At 39.1% G+C, this 27,212-nt stretch overlaps 1 protein-coding gene across 8 annotated transcripts in view; it reads right to left on the bottom strand.

The window, feature by feature from the left end:
• The window catches only part of GCFC2 (GC-rich sequence DNA-binding factor 2), an 84,829-nt gene extending 60,293 nt beyond the window's left edge, over positions 1-24,536 (bottom strand). Inside the window, exons 1-4 of one of the 8 annotated variants that reach the window (XR_009739383.1) lie at positions 24,105-24,526; positions 19,499-19,624; positions 2,132-2,353; positions 557-654 (exon numbers count right to left, since the gene is read on the bottom strand). Coding sequence is in view for 7 of the 8 variants with exons in the window: in XM_061432498.1 (XP_061288482.1) it covers positions 557-654; positions 2,132-2,353; positions 19,499-19,624; positions 24,105-24,375 (717 nt within the window). In the remaining variant the exon portion in view is untranslated. Of the gene's footprint in view, positions 1-556; positions 655-2,131; positions 2,354-19,498; positions 19,625-24,104 lie in introns of all 8 variants that reach the window. The other 7 variants (XM_061432498.1, XM_061432500.1, XM_061432499.1 and 4 more) reach the window with 7 other exon arrangements.
• Positions 24,537-27,212: the final 2,676 nt, after the last annotated feature.

Here is a 27,212-nt window from a genome sequence, read left to right as displayed (position 1 = left end):
TGGCACCATAGATGTTGTGGAAAACAATTTTTCCACAGATCAGGAGTGTGGGGGATAGTTTCAGGATGATTCAAGCATATTACATTTGTTGTGCACTTTATTCCTAATTTAATGCTGCCACTGATCTGATAGAAGGTATTAGTATTAGTTCATGGCCCAGAGGCTGGGGATCCCTGATGTAATATACAGCTTAAGGAACATAGTCAATTACGCTGTAATAATTTTGCACGGTGAAAGATGGCTACTAGACTTATCATGGTGATTTATTCATCATGTATTTAAAAGTCAATCACTGTTTTGTACACCTGAAACTAACAAAATACTGTATGTCAATTCTACTTCAATTTAAAAAAGAAAAAAAAGAAAAAGGGGGAAAAAAGAATTCTTCCCCAGGGGCTTCAAAAGAGCACAGTCCTACCAATACCTTGAATTGAGCCTTCTAGCCTCAACAACTGAGAGAGAATAAACGTTGTTTTAAGCCATCAAGTTTGTGGTAATTTGTTACCACAAATACATATGGAACGAAACTAATACATATGGTATAAAAAATTACTACCTTTGTGATTTTAACAGCTTTCCTCATCTGCTGCTGCTCCCAAATATCTTGAGTTTTTTCATCTTGACTATCGTCACTTGTTTCTTCATTTCTAGTTGCTAGAAAAAAAAAGTTGACGTATAAATATTCCATATTTTTCCATTCTAATTAAAGTGAAGTGAAAAGTTGCACAGTCGTGTCAACTCTTTGCAACACCATGGACCGTAACCTGCCAGGCTCCTCTGTCCATGGAATTCTCCAAGCAAGAATACTGGAGTGGGTTCCCTTCTCCAGGGGATCTTCCAACCCAGGGATCAAACCCTGGATTGGATTGCAGGCGGATTCCTTACTGTCTGAGCCATTCTAATAGGAGCAGCAATCAGCAATTCAGGAGCTTATAAGTGGCTTAGCAGTACTTTTTATGTGTTAAATTCTTCTTCCCAATACCTAATTCTGGGAGGAAGGCATTATTAGTATCCTCTCTCTATAAACAAAGAAATTTACATAGCAGGAGGTTATATAACATAGTCCTATATCAAAGGACTGTGTTGAAACCAGGCCTTGATTCGAGTAATTTGACTTCAAAATCTGCACTTACCATCACACTGTCTCACTGAAAACATGGTGGTCTCACTTATGAAAAAGCTTGGGAAAAAATGAAACACTTGGTTTCATCAGTTCAGTTCAGTTCAGTTGCTCAGTCGTGTCTGACGCTGCGACCCCATGAATTGCAGCACGCCAGGCCTCCCTGTCCATCACCAACTCCCGGAATTCACTCAAACTCACATCCATCGAGTCGGTGATGCCATCCAGCCATCTCATCCTCTGTCATCCCCTTCTCCTCCTGCCCCCAATCCCTCCCAGCATCAGAGTCTTTTCCAATGAGTCAACTCTTTGCATAAGGTGGCCAAAGTACTGGAGTTTCAGCTTTAGCATCATTCCTTCCAAAGAACACCTAAGACTGATCTCCTTTAGAATGGACTGGTTGTATCTCCTTGCAGTCCACGGGACTCTCAAGAGTCTTCTCTAACATCGGAGATTCTCAGTTATGCCTGAGAATCTAAATATGTATCAAAAATAATTTCTGGGTTAATAGGAACCAAAATACCATTCAGAAATGGTATTATCTGAAGTGACAAAAACCTGGTAAAATATTCCTCTTAATAAATGAAAAATGTGAAAATATTCTTTGAGACCTAATGATTGTTGGTTGAGGAAAACTTTTTACTAGAGCAGGGAAGATTTTAATATATGACACCTAAAATCCCTATAGATGCTTCCACGTTAAAAAATCTTATAAAGGTGACAATGGAAGTCTTCAATATCAAAAATATTTTATCAAAAACTCTACAAATTTTTTAATCTGTCAAGAATGATCAAGTGGAGATCAGATAACAGTAAGCATTATTGCACCTTTTGATAACATTTTGATACAGACATGTAAAATATTTTAGAAGCCATGATGTCAGTGATATTGGTATAAAACATTTTAGAATAGGAGAAGCTACATTATGTTTTTATGGATATACTTACCATAATATATTCTACTTAAAAATGCCTTAATATTCATATACTATAAATAAATTAAATACGTACTTGTTTCTTCAGCCATTCTTTGTCTAAGTGTTTGAGGCTTTGGGGTAAATGGCATTATATCTTTAAAATCATCAGGCTCACTTTCAGAATCTTCACTGTTTTTCTTCATACCAGAGTTGGTGAAGGTATGTTTTACATCCAAAGAAATATAGTCTTCTTGGGCCCTGGCCAATTTGCATTTTCTGTAGGTTGCTTGCATAACAGCTGCATCAGGGATATTTACTGAAAGGAACAAAGAGGAGGACATTGAAAACAAAATACCAAAAGAAAGAAATATTCCTCATAATTAAAGGAAAAAAGCACCATTTTTCCAATTTTTTCATTATTTTGATATAACTAAAAGATTCAAAATCTGCATCAATAATGGAAGATATTTCGGCAGAGGTTAAATATAACATAAAGAAATGAAGCAAATCTCAAAGCATCAGAAAATAAACTGAAACAACTCCAATTAATCTTTTATGTTTCTTATTCATCACATGTTGTTGCTGACTTTTTGTTGAGGGCTAGCTACTTCTCCTTTCCAGAAATTCTGAGATTACCCAGGTAGGGATGTGGAGAGGACTGAGCATGGAGTTACTCGTGGAGTGTGGAGAGCAGAATGACGGGTGGGAGAGCCGTCTGACATAAAGTACAAGGGACAGCCTACTGTGACCTGCCCCTAGACACTGGGCATCCAGGCACACAGGGAGTGAGAGACTAAAACCCAGTACACACTCAGATCAGGCTCAAGGGCCTGCGGTAATCCTCACATAAACAAATATAAGTGAAAAAGTATAAAAAAAAAATCAGGTTATTTACCAGGATTAAAATATTTAAAGGACATCTTTTAATAAAACCTTATTTTATTTTTTATTTTATTCATTACAAACTTTATTGATATCGACTCTTTCAACTCAAAACAAGTTTCTTCATGCACGGTCTAAGTTATCTCTACACTCAGGAAACAAATGGTTTCTTAAAGTAAACAAAATGGAAAGGGAAATAATCATTTCTAATACTTCAAAATATTAACAGGAATACCAAGTCACTGAGTAAAATTTTCTAACTTTTCTCACAAATTAGTCCAAATTCTTTGAGAAATAAAAGGATCATATAACTGGAGATATAGAAATATTCTATTTTTTAATAAATTATTTTAATTGGAGGATAACTGCTTTACAACACTGTGATGGTTTTCGCCATACATCACCATGAATCAGCCATGGGTATACATGTGTCCCCCCCATCCAGAAGCCCCTTGCCTTATCCCTCTGGGTTGTCCCAGAGTACTGGCTTTGGGTACTCTGTTTCATGCATTGAACTTGCAGTGGTCATCTGTTTTACATAGGATAATATACATGTTTCAATATCATTCTCTCAAATCATCCCACCCTCGCCTTCTCCCACTTAGTCTAAAAGTCTCTTCTTTATATCTGTGTCTTTTTTGCTGCCTTGAATATAGGATTGTCATTAACTGTCATCCCAAATTCCATACATATGTGTTGATATACAGTATTTGTGTTTCTCCTTCTGACTTACTTCATTTTGTATAACAGGCTCCGGTTTCATCCACCTCATTAGAATTGACTCAAATGTGTTCCTTTTTAGAGCTGAGAAATATTCCATTGTACCACAACTTACTTATCCATTCATTTGCCAGTTGACATCTAGGTTGCTTCTATGTCCTAGTTATTGTGCTAGTTAATGTCCTAGTTCATCGCAGTAATGGTGCTGCAATGAACACTGGGGTACAATGGGTCTCTTTAAATTCTGGTTTCCTTGGTGCGCATGCCCAGCAATGGGACTGCTAGGTTGTATGGCAGTTCTATTCCCAGGTTTTTAAGGAATCTCCACACTGTTCTCCATAGTGACTATATGAGTTTGCATTCCTACCAACAGTGTAAGAGAGTTCCCTTTTCTCCACACCCTCTCCAGCATTTATTGTTTGTAGACTTTTTGATGACAGCCATTCTGACCGGCATGAGATGACACCTCATTGTGGTTTTGATTTGCATTTCTCTAATAATGAGTGATGTTGAACATCTTTTCATATGTTCACCTGCCATCTGTAGAGTCCTTGAACTACAAGGAGATCAAACGAGTCAATCCTAAAGGAAATCAGTGCTGAATATACATTGGAAGGACTGATGCTGAAGCTCCAATACTTTTGACGTGTGATGCAAAGAAGTGACTAACGGAAAAAGATCCTGAGGCTGGAAAAGATTGAAGTCAGGAGAAGAAGGGGATGACAGAGGAGGAGATGGTTGGATGGCATCACCAACTCACTGGACATGAGTCTGAGCAAGCTCCAGGAGTTGGTGATGGACAGGGAAGCTTGGCGTGCTACAGTCCATGGGGTCGCAAAGAGTTGGACATAACTGAGTGATTGAACTGAACTGATGTCTTCTTTGGTGAAAAGTCTGTTTAGTTCTTTTGCTCACTTTTTTGATTGGGTTGCTTCTTTTTCTGGTATTGAGCTGCATGAGCTGCTTATGTATTTTGGAGATGAATTCTTTGTCAGTTGTTTCATTTGCTATTATTTTCTCCCATTCTGAAGGCTATCTTTTCAACTTGCTTATAGTTTCCTTCATTGTGCAAAAGCTTTTAAGTTTAATTAGGTCCCATTTATTTTTGTTTTTATTTCCATTACGCTGGGAGGTGGGTCATAGAGGATCTTGCTGTGATTTATGTCAGAGTGTTTTGTCTATGTTTTCCTCTAAGAGTTTTATAGTTTCTGGTCTTATATTTAGATCTTTAATCCATTTTGAGTTTATTTTTATGTATGGTGTTAGAAAGTGTTCTAGTTTCATTCTTTTACAAGTGGTTGACCAGTTTTCCCAGCACCACGTATTGAAGAGACTATCTTTTCTCCATTGTATATTTTTGCCTCCTTCATCAAAGACAAGGTGTTCATAAGTGCGTGGATTTATATCTGGGCTTTCTATTTTGTTCCACTGATCTATATTTTTGTCTTTGTGCCAGTCCATACTCTCTTGATGACTGTAGCTTTGTGGTATAGTCTGAAGTCAGGGAGGTTGATTGCTCCAGTTTCATTCTTCTTTCTCAAGATTGCTTTGGCTATTCAAGGTTTTTTGTGTTTCCAAACATTGTGAGATTATTGTTCTAGTTCTGTGAAAAATACCATTGGTAGTTTGATGAGGATTGCATTGAATCTATAGATTGCTTTGGATAGTATACTCATTTTCACTATATTGATTCTTCCAATCCATGAACATGGTATGTTTTTCAATCTATTTGTGTAATCTTTGATTTCTTTCATCAGTGTTTTATAGTTTTCTATATACAGGTGTTTTGTTTCTGTAGGTAAATTTATTCCTAAGTATTTTATTCTTTTCAATGCAATGGTGAATGGGATTGTTTCTTCAATTTCTCTTTCTGATTTTTCATTGTTGGTGTGTAGGAATGCAAGGGATTTCTGTGTATTAATTTTATATCCTTCAACATTACTATATTCATTGATTAGTTCTAGTAATTTTCTGGTGGCATCTTTAGGGTTTTCTATGTAGAGGATCATGTCATCTGCAAACAGTGAGAGTTTCACTTCTTTTCCAATCTGGATTCCTTTTATTTCTTTTTCTTCTGATTGCTGTGACTAGGCCTTCCAAAACTATGTCAAATAGTAGTGGTGAGAGTGGGCACCATTGTCTTGTTCCTGATTTTAGAGGAAATACTTTCAACTTTTCACCATTGAGGATAATGTTTGCTGTGGGTTTGTTGTATATGGCTTTTATTATATTGAGGCATGTTCCTTCTATACCTGCTTTCTGGAGAGTTTTCATCATAAATGGATATTGAATTTTGTCAAAGGCTTTTTCTCCATCTATTGACATAATCATATGGTTTTTATCTTTCAATTTGTTAATATGGTATAACACATTGATTGATTTGTGAATATTGAAGAATCCTGGCATCCCTGGAATAAAACCCACTTGGTCATGATGAAAAACACTCTAATTTTTAAAACAGATAAAGAGAAACAGTTCTTAGAAATTACAGAATATACTTTGACACCAGAACTAAGAAGATCATGAAGTGGTTGTTTAATTATGAAGCAGTAAGTGGTGAACACTAGAAACCAACATGCTCATTAAAAACAAGGAGAAGCAAATCAAGTGACTTACTTGACTAGAATTTTTTGTAAAATAGTACCAGGAAAATGATGCAGGTATCTCTTCAACTTCTCAAAACACTCAGGACAATGTTAGCATTTCCTGACGTTGGCTACACATTAGAACCACCTGGAAAGATTGATAATCTGATAACTAGGCTCCCATCAAAAATATGGGATCTAAATTCAGTTGATCTGAGGCAAAGTTGAGCAACAGTATGTTTTATAGCTCCCTCAGTTCAGTCGCTCAGCTGTGTCCGACTCTTTGTGACCAGACTCTTTGCAACATGAACTGCAACACGTCAGGCTTCCCTGTCCATCAGCAACTCCTGGAGCTTGCTCAAACTCATGTTCATCAAGTCAGTGATGCCATCCAATCATCTCATCCTCTGTCATCCCCTTCTCTTCCTGCCTTCAAACTGCCCCAATCTTTAGAGTTCCCAGGGAATTTTAATGTGCTACCAGGCTTCAGCAATATGTGAACCATGAATTTCCAGATGTTCAAGCTGGTTTTAGAAAAGGCAGAGGAAACAGAGACCAAATTGCCAACATTTGCTGGATCACTGAAAAAGCAACAGAGTCTCAGAAAAATATCTATTCCTGTTTTATTGACTATGCCAAAGCCTTTGACTGTGTGGATCACAATAAATTGTGGAAAATTTTGAAACAGATGGGAATACCAGACCACCTGACCTGCCTCTTGAGAAACCTATATGCAGGTCAGGAAGCAACAGTTAGAACTGGACATGGAACAACAGACTGGTTCCAAATAGGAAAAGGAGTATGTCAAGGCTGTATATTGTCACCCTGCTCATTTAACTTATATGCAGAGTATATCATGAGAAACGCTGGGCTGGAGGAAGCACAAGCTGGAATCAAGACTGCCGGGAGAAATATCAATAACCTCAGATATGCAAATGCACCACCCTTATGGCAGAAAGTGAAGAGGAACTAAAGAGCCTCTTGATGAAAGTGAAAGAGAAGACTGAAAAAGTTGGCTTAAAGCTCAACATTAAGAAAACTAAGATCATGGCATCCAGTCCCATCATTTCATGGCAAATAGATTGGGAAACAGTGGAAACAGTGGCTGACTTTATTTTGGGGGCTCCAAAATCACTGCAGATGGTGACTGCAGCCATGAAATTAAAAGACGCTTACTCCTTGGAAGGAAAGGAGTTACCTAGACAGCATATTAAAAAGCAGAGACATTACTTTGTCAACAAAGGTCCACCTAGTCAAGGCTATGGTTTTTCCAGTAGTCATGTATGGATGTGAGAGTTGGACTATAAAGAAAGCTGAGCACAAAAGAACCGATGTTTTTGAATTGTGGTGTTGGAGAAGACTCTTGAGAGTCCCTTGGACTGCAAGGAGATCCAACCAGTCCATCCTAAAAGAAATCAGTCCTGGGTGTTCATTGGAAGAACTGATGTTGAAGCTGAAACTCCAATATTTTGGCCATCTTATGCGAAGAGCTGACTCATTTGAAAAGACTCTGATGTTGGGAAAGATTGAAGGCAGGAGGAAAAGGGGATGACAGAGGATGAGATAGTTGAATGGCATCACCGACTCAATGGACATGAGTTTGGGTAAACTCTGGGAGTTGGTGATGAACAGGGAGGCCCGGTGTGCTGCGGTTCATGTGGTCTCAAAGAGTCAGACATGACTGAGTGACTGAACTGAACTGAATCAGGGTTATGATGATACACTTAGGTTCAAGTGCATGAATACAGAAACAAAAATACTTGAACTGGAAGTGATTCACCTATCAGTCTCTCCCCCGGTGGCTCCGATGGTAAAGAATCTGCATGCAATGCAGGAGGCCAGGGTTTGATCCCTGGGTTAGGAAGATTCCCTTGGAGAAGGAAATGGCAACCCACTCCATTATTCTTGCCTGGAGAACCCCATGGACAGAGAAGCCTGGCAGGTTACAGTCCATGGAATTGCAAAGAGGTAAACACGACTGAGTGACTAACACTTTCAACTACCAGTGACTTGATGGGGTTTAATCAATAAATCACAAGCAGTGGACTAAATAGTCAGAAAACTAATATTACATAAAGCTAATCCTCTCTCAAGCTACAATAAAGAAATAAAAGCTCAAGGAAGACTATTTCATCCTGTCCTGTCTATAACTAACACCTAGCTCAAGGGTTCCCACATAGCAGATGCTGTTCAGACATAAGATGAATTAATAATGTTAGTATATTGCTTTATAATAATAAAAACATATTTTTACAGATTTATAACTCATAAATAATTTTTATATATATCATCTGACCTAAAAAGTAGTGGTTAGGAGGGTGATCAAGATGGCAGAGTAGGAGCTTATCTCTCCCCACAAACACATCAAATACACATCTACAAGTGGAACAATTCTCACAGAAAACCAACTGGAAACTAGCAAATCTACACAACCGAAGCTGCAAGAAAGATCTCCATGTAACTGGGTAGGAGAGGAAGAAAAGGGGGCATTATGACAAGATCCATGTCCTTGGGAGACACATGTAAGAGAGAAGGTCCACACTGTCAGACTGTTGTCTGGGGAGTACCCCTGGCAGCTGAGAAATCTGTTGGGACAGAGAGAGGGGCTGGAGAAGCCTAGACTTTATTTGAGTACAGGCATGCTGACTTGCTAACAGTAAGGGTGAAAAGGAACTAGTTGCTGATGGCTGCTCCCCCACTGTTCTTCCCAAGCCTCACCTTACTTCCCAATCAGAAGCATGCACCAAGTAGGGCCACAAATACAAATATGCTAAGTGCAAATAGAACCTGGGAGAGAACACCAGTTACTTCTGTGGAGACAGTCTTGAGGGTCTGGGCTGTAGTCCTGGCTGAATCACGTAGCCCATTGTCAATGTACACATGGAAGGGGTGGCTTCTGTACCATCTGAGCCACCAGGGAAGCTTCTGAATACTCTATCCGGCAAGATTATCATTTAGAATAGAAGATAAAGAATTTCTCAGACAAATAAAAACTGTAAGAATTCAGTATTACTAAACCTACCCTAAAAGAAATATTGAAAGGTCTCTAAATAAGAGAGAAACAAGAATCTATAGGAAAGGGAAAATCACAATGGGATGCCAAATATATAAGAGGATTGCTGCTGCTGCTGCTAGGTCACTTCAGTCGTGTCCGACTCTGTGGGGCCCCAGAGATGGCAGCCCACTAGGCTTCCCCGTCCCTGGGATCCTCCAGGCAAGAACACTAGAGTGGGTTGCCATTTCCTTCTCCAATCATGAAAGTGAAAAGTGAAAGTGAAGTCGCTCAGTCGCGTCCAACTCTCAGCAACCCCATGGACTGCAGCCTACCAGGCTCCTCCATCCATGGATTGTCCAGGCAAGAGTGGGTTGCCATTGCCTTCTCCATAAGAGGACTGAAGATGACTTAAATAATCTATGTACTTCATAGATTAAAAAATATTCTTGTAAAAGCAATTATAACTATAATGAACAGCAAAAGAATAAGCATGAAGATGTAAAATATGAGATCAAAATTTTAAATGTGGGGGAAGGAACTATAAAAATGTAAATTTTTTACAACATATTTGACTTGTATGCCTATCACTTTAAAGCAAGTTGATATAGTTATGGGTCAACATATCAATATTTGAACCCCACAGTAATCACAAATTAAAAACATAGAATAGATTCATAAAAACCAAAAAAGGAAGGAACTCAAGCAAAATACAAAAGAAAACATCACACCACAAAAGGAAAAATAAAAAGAAGAAACAGAAAACAAGTACAAAAACAACTGGAAAACAAGGTTTAAGATGGCAACAAATACATACTACCAGTAATTTTACTTTCAAAGTCAATGGACTAAATGCTCCAAATAAAGAGTGGCAGGCTGCATAAAAAAACAAGAACCTGAAATACACTATCTATCAGAGACTCACTTCAGCGTGCAAAACACACACAGATAGAAAATGAGGAGATGGAAAAAGATATGCAAATGGAAATGATGAGAAAGTCGTAGTAGCAATACTCATATCAGACAAAACAGACTTTAAAATAAAGGCTATAAAGAAAGACAAAGGGCACTGTGTAATTATAAAGAAATCAATACTAGAAGAGGATTTACACTCATTAACATATATACACCCAATCTAGGATCACCTAAACATATAAAGCAAATACTATTAGGTTGGTACAAAAGTTAACTGAGCAGTTTTGGATCATGAATTTTAAATCATTATAACTAGGCTCAAACATATCTTTATTAAACAAAATAGGAACCTGTCTCAGTCAACACATTTTTGCCAATCAGAAATACGTTTATTTATTCCTGTAGTACAGAAATCCACGCTTTGGGATTCAGTAAGCTCTTGGAAAGCATTTTCTGCCTCCTGCTGGGTGTGGAAGCATTTTTCCTGCAAAAAGTTGTTGAGATGCTTGAAGAAGTGGTAGTCAGTTGGTGAGAGGTCAGATGAATATGGCAGATGAGGCAAAATTTTGTAGCCCAATTTGTTCAACTTTTGAAGTATTAATTATGCGTTGTAGTCAGGAGTTTTCATGGAGAAGAGCTGGGCCCATTCTGTTGACCAATGTCAGCTGCAGGCACTGCAGCTTTTTAGTTCAGCTTACAATTTGCTGAGCATACTTCTCAGATGTAATGGTTTCGCTGGGACTCAGAAAGCCAGATGGTCAAACGGAGAGCAGACCACCAAACAATGACCATGGCCTTTTTTTGATGCAAGTTTGACTTTGGGAAGTGCTTTGGAGCTTCTTCTCAGTCCAACCCACTGAGCTGGTCACTGCCAGTTTTTTTTTTTTTTTATAAAATCCACTTTATGTTGCACATCACAGTCTGAGAAATGGTTTGCTGTTGTTATGCAGAATAAGAGAAAATGACACTTCAAAACGAGGCACCCACTTATCGAGCTTTTTCACCTTTCCAATTTGCTTCAAATGCCAAACGACTATAGAGTGGTCGACACTGAGTTCTTCTGCAACTTCCTGTGTAGCTGTTACAAGGATCAGTTTCGATGATTGCTGTCAATTGGTCATTGTCAACTTCTAATGGCTGGGCACTACACTCCTGATCTTAAAGGCTCTTGTCTCCTTTGCAAAACCTCTTGAACCACCACTGCATTGTATGTTTGTTAGCAGTTCCTCAGCCAAATGCACTACTGATTTCCCAAGTTGCTTTATGACCCATTTTGAACTTGTTTAAAAAAATCACTCAAATTTGTTTTTTGTCTATAAGCATCATTTCTATAGTCTAAAATAAATATAAAATAAACAGCAAGCAGTAAATCATTAGCAAAAAAACACAAAGCAAGAAATGTGTAATAAAATGGTGTGTAACATAACCACATTTATTTCAGAATGTATTCCAATATCAAATGGCCAAGTTCAACAGTGTAAAAACCAGTTACTTTTCTGCCAACCTAATGACAGATGTAAAGTTACAAACTGACAGGAACACATAACAGTAAGACACTTTAATACCCCACTGACATCAGTGGACAATCCAGTAAGGTGACAGGTGAACTAAAAGAAAAGAATTCACATCAAAAAAATCTCTAGGGAAAAAAAGTAGAAATCAACCAGAGAAAGAAAAAATGGGAAATGATCAAACACATGCAGACTAAACTACATGCTACTAAAAATCCCATGGGTCAACAATGAACTAAAAGTCAAAAATACCTCGAAACAAATGACAATGAAAACACAACCACATGAAATTTATGGGATACAGAAAAAGTAGTTCTGGGGGTGTGGGGGCAGGGCGTTCATAGTGATGTCATCTTCCCTCAAGAAACAAGAAAAATCTCAAATAAACAACCTAACCTAACACCTAAAAAAATTAGAAAAAGAAAAAACAAAACCCAAAGTCAGCAGATGGAGAAGGAAATGGCAACCCACTCCAGTGTTCTTGCCTGGAGAATCCCACGGATAGACAGGAGCCTGGTGGGCTACAGTCCACAGAGTCACAAAGAGTCGGACATGACTTAGAGACTAAACAACAAAATCAGCAGAAAAAAGGAAATAAGAAAGATTAGAGAGGATATAGATAAAACAGAGATCAAAAGAACAATAAAAAGATCAATAAAAACCAAGAGGTGGCCTTTTTGAAAAGATAAACAAAATTGACAAACCTCTAGCCAGGTTCACCAAGAACAGAGAGGAACCAAATCAACAAAATAAGAAATGAAAGAGGAGAAATAACACTGATACCGCAGAAATACAAAAGATCATAACAGAATACTAGGAACAATATGCCAACAAATTCAACAACCAAGAAGGAATGAACAAGTTTCTAAAACATTACAGCCTGCCAAAACTGAATAAAAAAGATATAGATATTCTGAACAGACCAATCACTAGAAGTGAAACACAATCAGTAATTAAAAGAAAAAAAAAAACTCCATATAAACAAAAACCCAGGACCTGACAGCTTTATTAGGAAATTGTACCAAACATACAATGAGGAACTTAAACTTATCCTTCTCAAACTCTTCTTAAAGACTGAAGAGAAGGGAACACTCCCAAATTCATTCTATGAAGGCCACCATCACCCTGATACCAAAACCAGACAAAGACACAACCAAAAAAAAAGAAAATTACAGTGCAACATCTTTGATAAATATATATACAAAAGTCCTCAGCAAAATATTAGCAAATCAAACCCAACAATACATAAAAAAGATTATACACCACGATCAGGTTAGACTCATCCTAGAGTGACAAGGATAGTTCAATATCTGCAAATAAATTAGTGTCATACACAACACTGGCAAAAGGAAAGTAAAAAATCACATGATTATCTCAAAAGATGCAAAAAAAGCATTCAACAAACTTCAGTATCCTTTCATGATAAAAAACTCTCACCAAAGTGTGTATGGAGGGAATGTATCTCAATATAATAAAATCTATTTATGACAAACCCATAGTCTACAATATACTCAACGATGAAAAGAATGTCTTTTCACTAAGTTCTGAATAAGAAAAGGATGTCCATTCTTATCATCTTTTTTTTTCTTAGTCAGTACACATCCGGAATTTATTCTAATACATTGTGAAGAACTTGGGTCAAAGAAGAAAAACATATTACCATCTCATAAAATAATCACAAAAGATTTAATCCTGCTTATATTTAAAGAAATGTAATAATTCTACACAACAGTGCTCTGTGTACTTGCCTGACTCCAAAGACCAAGCTTTTACATTCTATCATCTTACCTCTAGTAAGCAACGTAAAACCACTGCTGAAGGTGGTGACTACGACTATATGTTCTATAGTTCTTGCTCAAATGCTTAGTCATGTCTGAGTCCTTGTGACCTATGGACTATAACTTGGCAGGCTCCTCTGTCCATGAGAGTCTCCCAGCAAGAAAACTACAGTGGAGTACCATTTCCTTCTCCAGGGGATCTCCCCAACCCAGGAATCGAACCTGTGTATCTTACATCTCCGGCACTGGTAGGTGAATTCTTTACCACTAGCACCACCTGGGAAGCCCCAAAGGAGAAAAACATCTCATAAAATAATCATAAGATTTAATCCTGTTCATATTTGAAGAAATGTAATAATTTATACAACAGTGCTATGTATACTTGGTTTTTCTTCAAGGAATGAAACCTAAGAATTGTGCTTCTTATGTATTTATTTATTATTTTATATAGGAGTATGGGCTTCCCTGGTGGCTCAGATGGTGTAGAATCTGCCTCCAAGGCGGGAGACCTGGGTTCCATCCCTGGGTCAGGAAGACCCCCTGGAGAAGGGAATGGCAATGCACTCCAGTGTTCTTGCCTGGAGAATCCCATGGACAGATGAGCCTGGTGGGCTACAGTTCATGGAGTCACAAAGAGTTGGATATGACAGAGCTACTAACACTTTCACATAGGAGTACAGTTCATTAACAATGTTGTTAGTTTCATATATACAGTGAGGTGATTCAGTTATACATATATATGTAGTTATTCTTTTTCAAATTATTTTCCCATTTAGGTTATTACAGAGTATCGAGCAGAGTTCCCTGTGCTATTCAGTAGGTTCTCGATTATCTATTTTAAATACAGCAGTGTATATACATCAGTCCCAAACTTTCAATCTATACCTACCCCCCTCACCCTTCCCCCCTGAATCCACAAGCTCATTCTCTGAGTTTGAGAGTCTGTTTCTGTTTTGTAAGTAGCTCATTTGAATCACTTTTTAGTTCTGCATATAAGCAATATTATATGATATTTGTGAGATTTATTAAAACAAAGAAATAATGCCATTTATAGCAAGCAGTATGGATGGATCTGGAGATTATCATACTAAGTGGAGTAAGTTACGCAGAGAAAGACAAATAGCTCACCATTTCTACTCAACATAGTTTTGGCAGTCCTAGTCACAGTAATCAGACAAGAAAAAGAAATGAAACATATCCAAATTGGAATTGAAGAGATGAAGTTATCATTTTGCATAGATGACATGATACTCTATATGGAAAACCCCACACATTCTACATAAAAACCATCAGAATAAATAAATTCAGTAAGATAGTCAGGCTACAAGATTAATACACATAAATCTGTTGTATTTTTTTTACTCTAACAATGAAATATCAGAGGGAGAAAGTAAACAAACCCATTTAAAATCATATTAAAAAAATCCTAGGAAAAAACCTAACTAAGGAGGCAAAAGACCTAAATGCTAAGAACTAGAAAACATTGACAAAGGAAAGATGATTCAAAGAAAGGGAAAGATATCTCATGCTCTTGAATTGGAAGAATTAATATTATTAAAATGGTGATATTATCCAGGGCAATCTTCAAATTTGATGCAATCTCTATCAAATTACCAATGACTGTTTTTCATAGAACTAGAACAAATAATCCTAAAATTTATAAGGAACCACAAAAGAACTGCCAAAGCAATCCTGAGGATAAAGAAGAAAGCTGGAAGCACAACTCTCCCAGACTTCAGATAATACTACAGAGCTACAGTAGAGCCCAGAAATAAAACCACACACCTACTGTCAATTAATCTTGACAAAGGAGGCAAGAACAAAACAAAAAAAAAAGACTCACAGATGTAGGAAAAAAACTTAGGTTCATCAGAAGGGGAAGGGTGTCAGGGAGAAATAAATTAGGAGTATGAGATTGAACAAACTACTATATATAAAATAGATAAGCAATAAAAACTTACTGTACAGCACAGGGAACTATATGCAATATCTTAAAATAACCTATAATGCAAAAATAATCTGAAAAATATATATATAACTCAGTTTGCTGTACACCTGAAACTAATACTGTAAGTCAACTATACTTCAATTTAAAAAAATAGAGATTAATACTATGCCCCATTGGTAAGCAGTCTCTGCAACAATGAATATCTCAAAGCAGACATTCCAGTACTGGATCATTCTAACAGATGTATCATCTGAACAACAACAACAACAAAAATAAACACACTGTATCTTATATATACTTCCTTAAACTTATCTCATTTCTTCTTCTTTCCTCTCCAGAATGAAAGAAAAAATAAAATGTTCCTTACAAGGCAAGTTTTCATCTTGCAATAACACCCTAGGACTCAGTTCAGTTCAGTTCAGTCGCTCAGTCGTGTCTGACTCTTTGCGACTCCATGAATCACAGCAGGCCAGGCCTCCCTGTCCATCACCAACTCCCAGAGTTCACTGAGACTCACGTCCATCGAGTCAGTGATGCCATCCAGCCATCTCATCCTCTGTCATACCCTTCTCCTCCTGCTCCCAATCCCTCCCAGCATCAGAGTCTTTTCCAATGAGTCAACTCTTCGCATGAGGTGGCCAAAGGACTGGAGTTTTAGCTTTAGCATCATTCCCTCCAAAGAAATCCCAGGGCTGATCTCCTTCAGAATGGACTGGTTGGATCTCCTTGCAGTCCAAGGGACTCTCAAGAGTCTTCTCCAACACCACAGTTCAAAAGCATCAATTCTTCGGCGCTCAGCCTTCTTCACAGTCCAACTCTCACATCCATACAGGACCACTGGAAAAACCATAGCCTTGACTAGACGGACCTTTGTTGGCAAAGTAATGTCTCTGCTTTTGAATATGCTATCTAGGTTGGTCATAACTTTCCTTCCAAGGACTACGAGTCTTTTAATTTCATGGCTGCAGTCACCATCTGCAGTGATTTTGGAGCCCAAAAAAATAAAGTCTGTTTCCACTGTTTCCCCATCTATTTCCCATGAAGTGATGGGACGAGATGCCATGATCTTCGTTTTCTGAATGTTGAGCTTTAAGCCAACTTTTTCACTCTCCTCTTTCACTTTCATCAGGAGGCTTTAGAGTTCCTCTTCACTTTCTGCCATAAGGGTAATGTCATCTGCATATCTGAGGTTATTGATATTTCTCCTGGCAATCTTGATTCCAGCTTGTGCTTCTTCCAGTCCAGCATTTCTCATGATGTACTCTGCATATAAGTTAAATAAGCAGGGTGACAATATACAGCCCTTGACGTACTCCTTTTCCTATTTGGAACCAGTCTGTTGTTCCATGTCCAGTTCTAACTGTTGCTTCCTGACCTGCATACAAATTTCTCAAGAGGCAGATCAGGTGGTCTGGTATTCCCATCTCTTTCAGAATTTTCCAATTTTATTGTGATCCACATAGTTAAAGGCTTTGGCATAGTCAATAAAGCAGAAATAGATGTTTTTCTGGAACTCTCTTGCTTTTTCCATGATCCAGCGGATGTTGGCAATTTGATCTCTGGTTCCTCTGCCTTTTCTAAAACCAGCTTGAACATCTGGAAGTTCACGGTTCACATATTGCTGAAGCCTGGCTTGGAGAATTTTGAGCATTACTTTACTAGCATGTGAGATGAGTACAATTGTGCGGTAGTTTGAGCATTCTTTGGCATTGCCTTTCTTTGGGATTGGAATGAAAACGGACCTTTTCCAGTCCTGTGGCCACTGCTACATTTTCCAAATTTGCTGGCATATTGAGGGCAGCACTTTCACGGCATCATCTTTCAGGATGTGAAATAGCTCAACTGGAATTCCATCACCTCCACTAGCTTTGTTCATAGTGATGCTTTCTAAGGCCCACTTGACTTCACATTCCAGGATGTCTGGCTCTAGGTCAGTGATCACACCATCGTGATTATCTGGATCGTGAAGATCTGTTTTGTACAGTTCTTCTGTGTATTCTTGCCGTCTCTTCTTAATATCTTCTGCTTCTGTTAGGTCCATACCATTTCTGTCCTTTATCGAGCCCATCTTTGCATGAAATGTTCCCTTGGTATCTCTAATTTTCTTGAAGAGATCTCTAGTCTTTCCCATTCTGTTGTTTTCCTCTATTTCTTTGCATTGATCGCTGAGGAAGGCTTTCTTATCTCTTCTTGCTATTCTTTGGAACTCTGCATTCAGATGCTTATTTCTTTCCTTTTCTCCTTTGCTTTTAGCTTCTCTTCTTTTCACGGCTATTTGTAAGGCCTCCCCAGACAGTCATTTTGCTTTTTTGCATTTCTTTTCCACAGGGATGGTCTTGATCCCTGTCTCCTGTACAATGTCACGAACCTCATTCCATAGTTCATCAGGCACTCTATCTATACAGGTATGACCTTAGGACTACAATAATCAAAAATTATCCAATACATTTCCAACTTCTGCCTTCTCTCCTTAGGCTCCCAGTGCTACCAACACTTTACAAGTACTGCCTTACCCTGTCTAATCTGCCATTTTCTATAGCAGCATGTTAAATACAGTAACCACCAGCCACATGTGACTATTTAAGCAAACTAAAAATCCAGTTCCTTAGTCACACTAGCCACATTCCAAGAACTTTACAGCCATGTGTAGCTAGTGGATAATGTACTGGATGGTGAAGAACCAGGACCTTCATAGAAAGTTTTACTGGACAGCACCATATCTAGAGTCTGGACAAAACTTTACTTGTTTACTAGACTTCAATTCTTAATACTGGCTTCATCACTAAGTACTTCTGTAGCTTAATGAACTTGTTTAAGAAAAAAAATTACAAGAACTTCTGGTTCTTGTTATTTCATATGTTAATAAAGCACTTGCTACTATATTATAAATCTTTAAAAATATATATTAAAAATTATATTTCAAATTAATTTGTTTTCTTTATAAAGCTATACATTTTGTTTTGCTCAGAAGGGGTCTTAGGCTTTATGAGACTGAAGAGAGTCCACAGCACAAGAGAAGTTAAGAACCTTGAATTAGAGTAGGCCAAGGAAATATTTCTGGCTTTTTGGGTCATAAAGTCTCCATAATGACTTCTCAGCTCTGCCATTGCAGTGCAAAAGCAGCCACAGACTATACACAATTAAATGAGCATGGCTTTAATAAAACTTTATTCACAAAAGCAGATAGTGGGCCAGATTTGGCAAACAGGTGGTAATTTGCCAACCCTTGAATGGAATTATCTTTCTAAGACACAAAAATGGTCATGTCATCTATTTGCATAAAGTTTTCAGTAGTTTCCTCAAAACCCTGGATTATCTGACTTCAATCGGTATCTAACTTTCGTCTTCTTTCTTAAACCTTAACCAAGCATTTTCAGCCCAACAACTACTTTTTAGCTCTCTGCACATTACTCTGGTTATCTTCCCTAGGTTTTTATATAATGCTGCATCCTGTACCTGAAACATCCTCATAGACAAATTCTTACCATCTTTCAGACACTGAAAGATGGCATGAATCACTCAGTAGAGCACAATGGTTAAAAATTCAGGCTCTGAGGCAGCCAGGGCCCAGAGTAGTTCAATATCCTTTTAGACTAACTCAGCTATTTAAAAGCAGGGCGAGGAGTGGAACTCAGCTCTCTATCATTAATTTTTTCAGCATTTATAGATTATTAACTATGCTCAGGTAAACATTATGCTGAACCTGAGATGTATAAGGCAAGATCCCTTCTCTAGCCCCAAACTGCTCAGCTAGTGCCATATGGAACACAGTTAGTCTGTTAAGCTCTGCCCAAATTCTTGACCCACAAAATTGTGGGACATAATAAGACAACTGCTATTATAAAATAAAATAAGTAAATAAATCCGAAACAAAACAACAAAAGAAAGGATATAGGCTCTGCAGTAGACTCCCTAGGTTGGAATCCTAGTGTTGCCTCTTATAAGCCCATCTGACCTTGGGCATGTTACGTAATGAAAATGACAGCCAATTTTGGTCCCTTTACAATCATTAATAATAACTTACTTGCCCCATACTTCACTAGAGTTTTATCAAAAACAAGAACCACTGGTATAGAAAAATACTAATATTAGAAACAAAATTCTTAACCAAAATTACAAAAATTACTGACCTACTGATGAAAACTCGTCCTCCAGAGTCCTAGAGCTGTTGGGAGATGAACTCTGATCATCTTTACTTTCTGAAGAATGGTGTTCTCCATCCTCTTCGTCGGCTGAAAGATCAACCATTCTGGATTCTAACAGGACATTTTTTGAATATAACAAGAAAGAGTCAGGATGTTGGAATCAATAACTGAGATTCTACACAACACATAGCATATGTAAAATACGGTGTTTTAATTTTACTCCACATATTTAAAGCAGATATGCAGACCTTTCTTTAACTTCCTTTCTTTCTGAAATCAACAGCCTAATAAATATGCAACAATATATCCTATTTGCATTATCTACTTAACTAGTGAAATAACATGAAATACACACTATTAAAGAATGCAACAAAAAGAGAGAAGGGAAAAAACAAAAAGAGAAAAAAGTAAATGACAAAAAAATGAAGGAATATTTAAAAGAGAAAAGATGAACAGTGGTAGTAAATAAGTAGATAAAGAACACTTAATGTATACTTGCTATGTGCTAGGCATACTGAAGTCGGTTTTACAAAATATATTTCATTTAATTCTCACAATTCAATAAAGTAAATACTATTACTGATGAGGACACTAGGGACTGGAAAGGCTAAATAACGTGTCCAGTATCACAAAGTTACTAAATGGAGAAATCCAACTCTTGAATTTAGGCTGGTGGTAAGAAGTACTATAATGGGCACTGCAGTCTCAAACTAAATCATGGATCTATTTCCACTGTGTGATTTTGGAAAGGACACAGTCAATTAATCAATAAACAAAGATAGTATTAAGAAAGATGCTTACTCCTTGGAAGGAAAAGTTATGACCAACCTAGATAGCATATTCAAAAGCAGAGACATTACTTTGCCAACAAAGGTCCATATAGTCAAGGCTATGGTTTTTCCTGTGGTCATGTATGGATGTGAGAGTTGGACTGTGAAGAAGGCTGAGCGCCGAAGAATTGATGCTTTTGAACTGTGGTGTTGGAGAAGACTCTTGAGAGTCCCTTGGACTGCAAGGAGATCCAACCAGTCCATTCTGAAGGAGATCAGCCCTGGGATTTCTTTGGAGGGAATGATGCTAAAGCTGAAACTCCAGTCCTTTGGCCACCTCATGCGAAGAGTTGACTCATTGGAAAAGACTCTGATGCTGGGAGGGATTGGGGGCAGGAGGAGAAGGGGACGACAGAGGATGGATGGCTGGATGGCATCACTGACTTGATGGACGTGAGTCTGGGTGAACTCCGGGAATTGGTGATGGACAGGGAGGCCTGGCGTGCTGTGATTCATGGGGTCGCAAAGAGTCGGACACGACTGAGCAACTGATCTGATCTGATCTGATCTGATTAAGAAAGAACATCCCATAGAAGTGTTATCAGGACTGAATGAGCAAAACGTTAAGGAATTCATGGTATTATTGACAAAAAAGGACTTGTTGGTTCACAATTATTTTGTAATATTTGTGAATAACCTTAAGATTTAAGTTGCATAAATAACTACTCTATCTTAAAAATGTTCCTTAAGGATTTCCCTGGCAGCCCAGTGGCTAAGACTGAGCCTTCAAATGAAGGGAGTGCAGGTTTGAACCCTGCTTAGGGAATGAAAGTGAAAGTGAAGTCGCTCAGTCGTGCCCGACTCTTTGCAACCCCATGCACTGTAGCCCACCATGCTCCTCTGTCCATGGGATTTTCCAGGCAAGAGTACTGGAGTGGGTTGCCATTTCCTTCTCCAGAGGATCTTCCCAACCCAGGGATCGAACCCAGGTCTCCCACAATGTAAGCAAGACACTTTACTGTCTGAGCCACCAGGAAGTCCTCTTAGGGAACGAAGATGCTATCAATCATGAATAGGTAAAAGATTCACTCAGAGTGCAAAACACATGGATGGATTTTAATCTAATCGAGCATAACAAAATGATATGGTTTCAGCTGCCACGTATCACATAGAAATTGGCACTTGCTGCCTATACAAGGATTAAATCACAAACTGCTATAGTCACCGATCTTCAACACATCCTGAAAGGAGTTCAGGGTAGAGATCAGGAATGAGGCACTCTGTGCTTTTGAAAAACTGGCAGAACAGGCCTTCAGACAGGTATTTTCAGGAGATTTTATGAGCCCAGTTCTTGCATCCCTTCACATCTAGAAAAGTACTAAAATCATTAATGGTGACATTCGCTCATGACTGGCAGCAAGCTTCTGATAAAATGTGTTTTTGACTGCACAACCCCTCTTCACTAAAATCATATATAATACTGACCTCTTCCCTACATCTCTGGAGCAGTTTCTCAAAGCTATATGAAATGCTGTCTCTTGGGCTACAGTTCTCATTTTGCCCCAAACAAAACTTAACTCACAACTCTCACATTGTGTGTTTTTTTTTCAGCTGACATCCGTTGCAAACTAACCTTTGAAAACCTATTACAATTTCAGCTTCATTGTAATACCAAAGTAGAATACTCTCAAAACTAAAAAGGCTTTAAATACTCTTAATCACCTATCTGTGGTTTTCTTCACACTTTCAAACAAAACAATATATTTCAATAGACTGAATGCAGAGACAGCTTTCAGAATTCAGCTGTCTTCTGATAAGCCAGACATTAAAGACATTTGCAAACTGAAAACAATGTCATTCTTACTATTTTTTGGAAAACAATTATTTTTCATAAAAATGTTTCTTACCCTTACATGTAATGAGTTAACTCTAAAAGAGAATTAAAATGCATCTTAATTTCTAATATGGTAAACCTTATAGGGGCTTCCTCTCTGGTGGCTCAGTGGTAAAGAATCCTCAGCCAAAGCAGGAGACTCAGGCTTGATCCCTGGGTAGGGAAGATGCCGTGGAGAAGGATATGGCACTCCAGTATTCTTGCCTGCAGAATCCCATAGACAGAGAAGTCTGAAAGGCTATATAGTCCTTGGGATCACAGAAGAGTCAGACATGACTTAGCAACTGAACAACAATAAACATCATAGATACAATCCACAGAAACAAAGGCTCTTTGGGATCTTTAATTATTCTTAAAGAGTATAAAGGGTAAACTTTAAGACCACAAGGGTAAGAACAAAAAGTTTGAGAACCAAAGTTTAACCAGATGACTTACATAAAGCACAAAAATATTTAAAAAACCATGAAAACTTCAGACAAACAGGTGATTATGAACAATGACTAAGAAATCAACAAAATCACTTGGACTAAAAATACTGGGGTTAAAATATGCCTACCTCAAGACTATATAACCAAAAACTATATATATATATATTTTTTTTTACAGATACTTTATTGAAATCATACCATCTTGAAAATAATAATAATTAAAAAAAACACGTTAACATATTAGCAACAAAGGTTTGTTTTCTGCATGGTATTTCATCCTGTGACAAATCAGAAATGTTGAATTCTCATTCTACTGGTGACATTATCCACAGGTGACAAACTGGATATTCTACTCATATTAACAGGGCAGGGATTAACCTCAGTTCATTAAGCCTGGGTGTTATGTATTCTGGAGTGCCATGGATTGCAGACAAAGTAGGTAAAAAGCGGCATTTAACTGGAGAAGCTGATTGCTTCTAGAGACTTTACTACTAAGTTCACGATGGAATATTTTTAGAAGTTCCTTTTAGACTGAAATATAATCTCAAATATTTTTATGTGTGTCTGAGTCAGAAGTTAATGTATTTATACTTCAAGACCCCACTTATACGAGTTCTTTCCAAGTCTGTTTCTGTGTTTTTATTTCTTTCTCTAACTATATAGTTTTATTTCTAACTATATTCTTATTAAACTCCATTTCAAACTAGAATACATCTCATGTAAACAACTTTATGCTGTCTGAATCCTATTTTCAAGAAGGCAAAGGTACTTCAAAATTGCTGCATTGCATTTAACACTTTATTGGTAGTCTACAGAGTCACCAATCAGTGAAAGTCGCACAGTCGTGTCCCACTGTTTGCGACCCCATGACTATACAGTCTATGGGATTCTCCAGGCCAGAATACTGGAGTGAGTAGCCTTTCCCTTCTCCAGATCTTCCCAACCCGGGGATCTAACTCAGGTCTCCCGCATTGCGCACGGATTCTTTACCAGTTGAGCCACAAGGGAAGCGCAATCTATTGTTAGTGACACATACTGCTATGCTTATCTTTTCTTTAAATAACCGATTAAAAAAAAAAAAGTCCCAAAGTCTCTCACCTAAGTTTTCCCAGCGTACCGGTTTGGTTAAGTGTTTCCGAGGAAAAGAATTGGGGACAGAAAGCACTTCCGCCTACCTAAGAGTATTAGGAATTTTTTAACTCTTGGGTGACAATTTAGGTTCTCCGTAAGCATCAAGAGTAACACTTAAAGCTGTCACCGGTGAGGGTTCCATTGATGATGCAAACACAAGCCCAAACCGCGCAGGATTCTTTCTACGCCCCCAAGCGGCCCACTATGGACATACAGGCAGCAGGCCAGTGTTCACAGGCACGCATCTCCGCGATTCAACGCTGCCGTAGTAGGCACCGCGTTACGGAAACCTTTAGACAGTCCCGCGGACATCTGCCTCACCCTCCCCACTCCCCGCTCCGGCCGCCCACTCTGCTGCCCAGCGTCACCTGGGACGTCCGAGGATTCGTCCAAGCGCGGAGCCGCTCTCGCGGCGTGCCGGGAACTAGCCCAGGCCCGGCCGCGGTGGCGGCCCCGGCCTCGGCGGAGCAGTTCAGCCACCTCCGCGTGGCCTCTTCCAGACGAAGGCCCTTCCACCGCTGGGTCCCGGGCCGCCTGCTCCCCCGTCGCCCCGGGTTCAGCAAATGTCTCCTGGGCGCCGTCGCTGTCACTAGAATCTGCTCGGCGCGGCCGGAACGTTCTTTTCGGCCTGTGAGCCATGGCCGAGGACCCAGCGCCCGGCGCAGCTTCCTCTTCCCGCCGGCTAACCCCGCCCCTCTAGGGCAAGTACCCAGGCAGGCACTCCAGCCTTTCCACTGCTTGCTTGCATAGGGCCCGCCCAGCTTAGACGTCAGCTTCGCCCCTCGCAGGCGTGCTTTGCTTCTTTCAATCTGCTCGAGAGTTGGGGTTCCAGGGATGAGGTATGGGGATGTAGAGCGTTCTCTTTGCTTTGCAAGGTGAGCTTGAGCAGATGGTCGCTGAGAAATTCTCGCAGACTCTGCCGCGGAGAGCAGCGCTCACAGGCTCCCTTGTACAAACGCTTTCGAGGAATCAGGCATTATGCCCACCTCCTGGACTAGGACTGGATCTGCTCTTCTGCTTTCTAAGAAGGGAGAGTGAAATTCTCTCTCCAAACAAGAATTATAACAAAGGAGAAATGAAGCATTTCTTGTATCAATCAACAAGGATGTCACAGTAATCAGTGATTCCAGCTCTCCAGAGCAATTGGGAAGAAAATAATACCTGTGATCCGGCTTTAGCTGCTCTTCAGTGAGTACTCAACATTCAGAAAACTAAGATCATGGCATCTGGTCCCATCACTTCATGGCAAATAGATGGGGAAACAGTGACAGACTTTATTTTGGGGGGCTCCAAAATCACTGCAGATGGTAAGTGCAGCCATGAAATTAAAAGATGCTTGCTCCTTGGGAAAAAGCTATGGCCAACCTAGACAGCATATTAAAAAGCAGAGATATTACTTTACCAACAAAGGTCTGTCTAGTCAAAGCTGTGGTTTTTCCAGTAGTCATGTGTGGATGTAAGAGCTGGACTATAAAGAAAGCTGAGAGCGGAAGAATTGATGCTTTTAAACTGTGGTGTTGGAGAAGACTCTTGAGAGCCCCTTGGACTGCAAGGAGATCCAACCAGTTCATCCTAAAGGAGATCAATCCTGAATATTCATTGAAAGGACTAATGCTGAAGCTGAAACTCCAATACTTTGGCCACCTGATGTGAAGAACTGACTCATCTGAAAAGACCCTAATGCTGGGAAAGATTGAAGGCAGGAGGAGAAGGGGATGACAGAGGATGGGATGGTTGGATGGCATGACCAATTTGATGGACATGAGTTTGAGCAAGCTCTGGTAGTTGGTGACGGACAGGGAAGCCTGGTGTGCTGCAGTCCATGGGGTTGCAAAGAGTTGGACATGACTGAGAGATTGAACTGAAACTGAAACAGTGAGTACTGAGGAAAGCAAGGTACTGGCCAGAGATAGCTGAGATGTATATGAAAGAAATTATTTCAGTGAGCCCAAACTCTTACATTTTCCCACACATAGAAAAACACTAAATTCCTTAACTTGAGATATCTGGTTTTCTCTGATTCACAAAAATACTTTTGAGGTTAAGACTACCTGCGCTTTGTTGCATTCAGTTCAGTTCAGTTGCTCAGCTGTGTCCGACTCCTTGTGACCCCATGGACCACAGCATGCCAGGCTTCCCTGTTCATCAGCATCTCCCTCAGCTTGCTCAAACTCATGTCCATCAAGTCGGTGATGCCATCCAACCATCTCATCCTCTGACATCACTTTCTCCTCCTGCCTTCAATCTTTCCCAGCATTAGGGTATTTTCTAATAGGTCAGTTCTTCACATCAGGCGGCCAAAGCATTGGAACTTCAAGCATCAGTCCTTTCAGTGAATATTCAGGACTGATTTCCTCGAGGATTGACTGGTTTGGTTTCCCTGCAGTCCAAGGGACTCTCAAGAGTCTTCTCCAACACCACAGTTCAAAAGCATCAATTCTTCAGCACTCAGCTTTCTTTATGGTCCAACTCTCACATCCATACATGACTATTGGAAAAACCACAGCTTTGACTAGACAGACCTTTGTTGACAAAGTAATGTCTGTTTTTAATATGCTGTCTAGGTTTGTCATAGCTTTTCTTCCAAGGAGCAAGCGTCTTTTAATTTCATGGCTGCAGTCACCATCTGCAGTGATTTTAGAGCCCAAGAAAATAAAGCCTGTCACTGTTTCCATTGTTTCCCCATCTATTTGCCATGAAATGATGGGACCAGATGCCATGATCTTCATTTTTTTAATGTTGAGTTTGTCAGCCTTTTCACTCTCCTCTTTCATTTTTGTCAAGAGGCTCTTTAGTTCCTCTTTGCTTTCTGCCATAAGGGTGGTGTCATCTGCATATCTGAGGTTATTGATATTTCTCCTGGCAATCTTGATTCCAGCTTGTGCTTCATCCAGCCCAGCATTTCGCATGATGTACTCTGAGTACAAGTTAAGTAAACAGGGTGACAGTATATAGCCTTGATGTACTCCTTTCCCGATTTGGAACCAGTCCATTGTTGCATGTCAGTTTCTAACAGTTGCTTTTTGACCCTCATACAGATTTCTCCGGAGGCAGGTAAAGTGGTCTAGTATTCCCTTCTCTTTAAGAATTTTTCCACAGTTTGTGTGATCCACACAAAGGCTTTAGCGTAGTCAATGAAGCATAGGTAGATGTTTTTCTGAAATTCCCTTGCTTTTTCTATGATCCAATGGATGTTGGCAATTTGATCTCTGGTTCCTCTGCCTTTTCTAAATCCAGTTTGAAATCCAGCTTGAACATCTGGAAGTTCTCGGTTCACATACTGTTGATGCCTAGGCCAGGAGAATTTTAAGCATTACTTTGCTAGTGTGTGAGATGAGTGCAATTGTGTGGTAGTTTGAACATTCTTTGGCATTGCTTTTCTGTGGAATTGGAATGAAAATGAAAACTGACCTTTTCCAGCCCGGTGACCACTGCTGAATTTTCCAAATTTTCTGGCATATTGATTGAAGCACTTT

Source organism: Bos javanicus, chromosome 11 (genome assembly GCF_032452875.1).
Source record: "Bos javanicus breed banteng chromosome 11, ARS-OSU_banteng_1.0, whole genome shotgun sequence".
NCBI lineage: Eukaryota > Metazoa > Chordata > Mammalia > Artiodactyla > Bovidae > Bos > Bos javanicus.
This window is presented reverse-complemented; position numbering and strand designations above follow the sequence as displayed.